Raw genomic sequence first — 5,517 nt, forward strand, 5'->3', positions numbered from 1 at the left:
ACCCTGTGCTAGCCCCCCAGCTGCCCGTGGACCTAATGTTAGCCCCCATCTGTACACTTGAAAAGGATGGCTCCAGGGAGCCACTGTGAGCAGATATGTTTGCACTTGAGAATTTTAAAGCCCTGTCAGCTGAGTACATCACAAATATTTGAGACATGTGTCACTGGAAAACCATCAGCATCAGTAACTGTTTATCTCCCAAAGCTCAGCAGAAAGGTATCAGAGACTCCACATCTCGTACTCGGTGAGATCAGTGATGTGGGAGTCTGTGCATCTCACACCTAGTGAGGCCACAGTGAAGTGGGAGTCTGTGCATCTCATACCCAGTGAGGTCAGTGATATGTCTTCATATGTCTCTCAGTGTAAAACAGGGCTATGATGGAGGAGGGTCATCTGTCTATCTGTTGCTTTCATTGGCTAATTAATAAAGAAACTGCTTGGCCTGATAGGTCAGAACATAGGTAGGCAGAGAAGACAGAACAGAATTCTGGGAGAAAGAAAGCTGAGTCAAGCAGACGCTATAACTCTCCTCTCCAAGATGGACACTGGTTAAGATCCTTCCTGGTAAGCTACCACCTCGTGGTACTACACTCATTAATAGAAATGGGTTAATTAAGATGTGAGAGTTAGCCTGTAAGAGGCTAGAGCTAATGGACCAAGCAGTGTTTAAAAGAATACAATTTGTGTGTTATTTCCGGGGCTAAGGTGGCAGTGTGGGAGCTGGGCGAGAACGCAGCCGCCATTCCAACTACATGGCTACATTGTTGGATTGATAGTGGTTCTCAACCTTCCTAATGCTGCAACCCTTTAATGCAGTTCCTCATGTTGTAGTGGCTCCCAACCATAAAATTATTTTCACTGTTACTGTGTAACTATAATTTTGCTACTGTTAAGAATAGCAATGTAAATACTTTTTGGAGACAAAGGTTGCCTCAGGACCCATGACTTGAGAATCTCTGCTCTAGAGCAAGTTCTAGAAGGTTAAGTTTTCCACCATTACAAAAAGGACAGTCTGGGGACATCAAGGATGAACTCACAGACATAGAAGAGGGACACGGGTCCTACAGAGCCCACAGTTAGACTGGAAACAACAGGTGCTGGCACCTGCCTGCCAGGTCACCTGGGCTGGATTGGAACCCAAGTATTTGACTCCAAAGTCAGCATTATCTGGAGTTCAGTTCACCTGCTTTTAGTTTAACCCATTCAGTAGAGGGCATTGTGATGTCCTCCCTACCTGCTCTCCTTTCCCAGTGAGCTCTCTCGCTTTAGACCCCAGGGGAGGAGCTGTGCTCCTGCTCCCTCACTCTGTGCAGAGTTTATGTGTTCACTTTCCACCAGAAGCCGAGCCCAACCAAAGGTTTTTTGCCGTGAATGGAAGTCGGAAGGCCTCCCCATGAGAAGAGACTTGTAGATCCCAGAAAATGGCAGGTCAGCCCTGCAGGTGAGGCCTGCTTTTGGTTAGCACTGAAACCAGAAAGAAGCAGCCTTGGGAGCTTGGGATTGGGTAAAAGTCTGTCGCTGATCTGATTAATTCTCCATGGTGATCTTGAATCATCATTCTTTTCTTTTTCAGGGGAGTCTCACATTGTTGCTCAGATTGGTTATAATCCCTTGATTCAGACAAACCTCCTGCCTCAACTTCCCAAATAACTGGGGATGCAGGCACGGACTAGATCATCTGGCTTGACCTCAAACTCTTGCTTCCTTTGATCAGGTGTGTCTGAATACAGATTATACCTACTTAGGTTTTCCTGGCCGATTGAAGCTTTCTATCAATAAAAAAGCAAATGCAGAGGACAATAAGCCAGAAAAGAGGACACGAAGGCACTAGGCGCAGAGGCCCAGCAGGTCAGTGCATACCCTGGAAGTGACATTGACTGCTGTGTCAGACTGGCTCCGCCTCTCCGTGTGGACCACACACTGCCTGGGATCCATAGCGAGAAGATGCTTCTCTGAAGTCATATCATTCTGGGACTTGGAGAGCTCTAGAAGACAAGGGGTGACAGTTGGGAGTATGAGATTTTGCCAAGACGTACAGATCCTGGGGGACAGGCAGACAAGAAAAGATGACTAAGCAAGGGTGGCAGGTCCACAGCAGAACAAAGGGCACTGGGTGTGACTGTGTGCCAGAGGCAGGAAGAGGAAAGGCTAGCTCCTTCGAAGGTCCGCACTGGCCGCATGCCTATGTGGGCAGCCATGGTCAAGGTGGGGTTCAGAGGGAAATTCTCGTCCAGCTTCCCTGTGCCCCAAACCATTGTATGGTCAACCACCTGTCCTGAAACAGACTGTTGGCCAAAGACTTTCTCTTGTGACTACAGGAAGGGGGAAGATTAGAGACGGCCTGAGGCTCGAAAGAGTACTCACACTTTGGGTTTCTCAGTACACTAGTGCCCAATCTTTTGGCTTCCGTGGGCTGTGCTTGATGAGGGACACACTTGGGACACGCATTAAATTGACAATGAACAAAGCATAAGGGAGGGAAGTGAAGGCTCTGTATTCCATCCAGATTCTTCCTCAAATCCAGATCCCCTTCCCAGAGCTCCCCACCCATCTTCATAGCCGTACTTCACACTCTAGAGATATAATTTGAATTACTTATGCTACTTTAAAATGTTTCTTTAGCCACATTAACAGGTGACATTAACTCTGCACTTCGTTAGACACGTTATTCAGATTGCGAATATTAAAGTTACTTGTGAGACCAGCCACCAACTGTACAAGTCTCTGGAATCTAGGATGTCACTCACTCCAGCTGTGCTCCTTGCCACTGTCCCCTGGGAACTCCTGAGCATCGTGTGCGCCAGCCTCCCTCTGCCCACTGGTCCACACACGGAAACATCCGGATGATCCCGTGCTACCATTGCCTGGTGGCTGCCTGCCATCCGCACTGTCCAGGGAGAGCGTGGGAGGTCTCCTTTCCTTGACATGGATTCCTGACCTGCTTCCCGAGCCAAGGGCACCCAGTTTGCCAGTCTCGCTTCCTAGCCACTCTTCTTTAAGAGCCACACCACTCCAGCATTCTCAAGTCTACCATCCAGAAGTATCCTGGGGGCATCAGTTGTCAGCAACTGGAAAAGACCAGCATATGGCGGAGATCGATGACAGCCACCTGCAGCAACCTGGATGCTAAGGGCACAAAAGACTCTCAAGTCTGGCCATTGGTAGGCACCATCTGCCATCTGCCTGTTCACACTACTTTGGGGCTGTGCCTGTTTGGCCCATTTCAAGGCCATGGCTTCAAGTAGAGAAGAACCTGAGAAGTTTGGGGTTCTGACAAGTATCTCTCTACATCAGTAGGATTGGTGGAGCGTGGGCAGAAAGAAACACAGTTGGCTCCCAAATAAGAGTCAACCCAACCCCCTGTCTGTCTGCTAAGGGGTCTCATAAAGAACTGGAATCTTTCTCCTAGGTGCTTTGGACCACACTGGCAGACAGAGGGTGCCGCTCTGGGGCAGCATTCTCAAATTCTATGGTTCCAAACCAACTTTAGCATCCTGGGCCAAGAGTTCAACCCAAAGGCTCAGATGTCATCAGGTAACATCCGAGACCTCTCACAGAAACTTCCCCACTTTGCCATAATTCAGCTCCCTGATGTTCCTACCAGTGAATTTGAAAAGTGCTCTTGATTGATGACTTTCCTTGTATTGGTATCACAAAATTGCCATGAGGCCTTTACTGCATCTCATTGTGGGATTTGGGGTAACCTGAGCCGTGCTTCTTTGTCTGCAGACAAACTGCCCCTTATTTCCTTTGGAATGAGAGCTGTGTTTCTGGAGTGATAGAAAGTTAGTCACGTGGACTTGGGGAGGGGTCTGATTTAGAAGACTGTCATGGAACTAACACCAGCTTTGCAGAGAACAGACCGCTGTCACAGCCAGGCTGATATCCACAGAGGGGCAAACAGGCCCATGAAAGTCAACTATTTCCTCCTCCTGAAAGAGACCCAAGACAGCCCACTGCTGATGGGAAGAGCTGGGCTTTCATCTCAAATGTCTGTGTGGTGGGGCTTGTGTGGAATACTGATGACTAATTTAAATCCAGTTGTAGTTGGCTTGGAAGCAATAACAACAATGAGACCATCACAGGCAACTGCAGAAAGTGGGCGGTAAATGAAGACAAAGAGAGTGGAGACCCTTCTGGAAGGATTGCCACGACAGCTGTCCAGGGAGAGCAGCAGGTCCAGTGCAAGCTCGTCCTGGTGGGCGACGGCAGCACCAGGAAGTGCCACTTGACTGGCGAGTTCGAGAAGCAGTCTGTAGCCACCCTGGGCATGGAGGTGCACCTGCTGGTCTTTCATGCCAACAGAGGACCCATCAGGTTCAACATGTGGGACACACAGCCAGCCAGGAGTGGTTTGGGGGCCTGCGTGATGGCTACTACATCCAAGCCCAGTGTGCCATTATAATGTTTTATATATCGTCAAGCCCAGTGTGCCATTATAATGTTTTATATATCGTCAAGAGTGAGTTATAAGAATGTGCCTAACTGGCATAGAAACCTGGTGTGTGTGTGTGTGTGTGTGTGTGTGTGTGTGTGTGTGTGTGTATGAAAGCATCTCCATCGTGTTGTGTAGTAACAAATTGGATATTAAGGACACAAAAGTGAAGGCAAAATCTATTATCTTCCACCAAAATTAAAATCTTCATTATGACATTTCTGCCAAAAGGAACTACGACTTTGAAAAGTGTCTCCTCTGGCTTGCCAGAAAGCTCACTGGAGTTTGTGGCCATGCCTGCATTGAAATTCACCAGGAAGAAGAATGGACATGCAGAAGATACTGGGCTTGCAAAGCCAGAAAAGCCAAGGTTTTGGATTTTGCTAGGTATTTTGTGTTTTGTTTTCATTCCTCTGGAATCCTTTGTGCTGCTGAGCTGGGAAGGTTTGGGCAAGACAAGCAGGAGTCAGAGCGAGGCCAATAGACTGAAATGGTGCCTGCTCTCCTCAAGGAGCCAGAGGCTGATCTACTGACCCACGGCTTTCCCACCTGCGGCTGCCTGGGCTGACCTGCACAGGGCTGGATAGAAGAACACATCCTGAGTACCACTTACTTCTCATCTGCGTGGTGACAGACAGAAACAAGTTTTCCACGGACTTATTAAATCCTCTGAAGTGACCAAGTTCCTGTAACTAAACAGACACGGGACAATGAGCTGTTAGGCCACCACCTGTGTTTGCCCCACCATCTCCAGGCTGCCAGCCCCCAACACTACAAGCAGGAAGGGGTGTGAAGGGGTGCAGGTGGGGTACAAGTGTGCATGTTTGGAGGGGACAGGGCACAGCCCTCAGGAAGTAGACATCCCTGGCACTTAGCCATCTTCCTCTGTGTTTTGCAGCCTTGTTAAAGGATGGAGCGTTATCAATAGGTAGTTCACAAGACAACTACCTCTTAGAATGGCTGACATTTCATTGGCTCAGAGCTAATTACTGCTTGTTTGACCTTCTTTTCCTAGCCCTCCACAAATTCTATGTAGGAGGTACAGGATGCAGGTGACATGGGGGTTGAGGGCACTATAAGAG

General features: G+C 48.5%; 1 protein-coding gene and 1 pseudogene across 1 annotated transcript in view; one reads left to right on the top strand and one right to left on the bottom strand.

Annotated features, from left to right (window-relative positions):
* Positions 1 to 5,517, bottom strand: part of Sytl3 (synaptotagmin like 3) — a 56,399-nt gene that overhangs the window by 21,259 nt on the left and 29,623 nt on the right. Inside the window, exons 6-7 of the mRNA XM_005363503.2 lie at positions 5,049 to 5,127; positions 1,861 to 1,985 (exon numbers count right to left, since the gene is read on the bottom strand). Coding sequence (XP_005363560.1) covers positions 1,861 to 1,985; positions 5,049 to 5,127 — 204 coding nt within the window. The remainder of the gene's footprint in view (positions 1 to 1,860; positions 1,986 to 5,048; positions 5,128 to 5,517) is intronic.
* Positions 3,099 to 4,919, top strand: LOC101988573 (annotated as a pseudogene).

Source organism: Microtus ochrogaster, linkage group LG9 (genome assembly GCF_000317375.1).
Source record: "Microtus ochrogaster isolate Prairie Vole_2 linkage group LG9, MicOch1.0, whole genome shotgun sequence".
NCBI lineage: Eukaryota > Metazoa > Chordata > Mammalia > Rodentia > Cricetidae > Microtus > Microtus ochrogaster.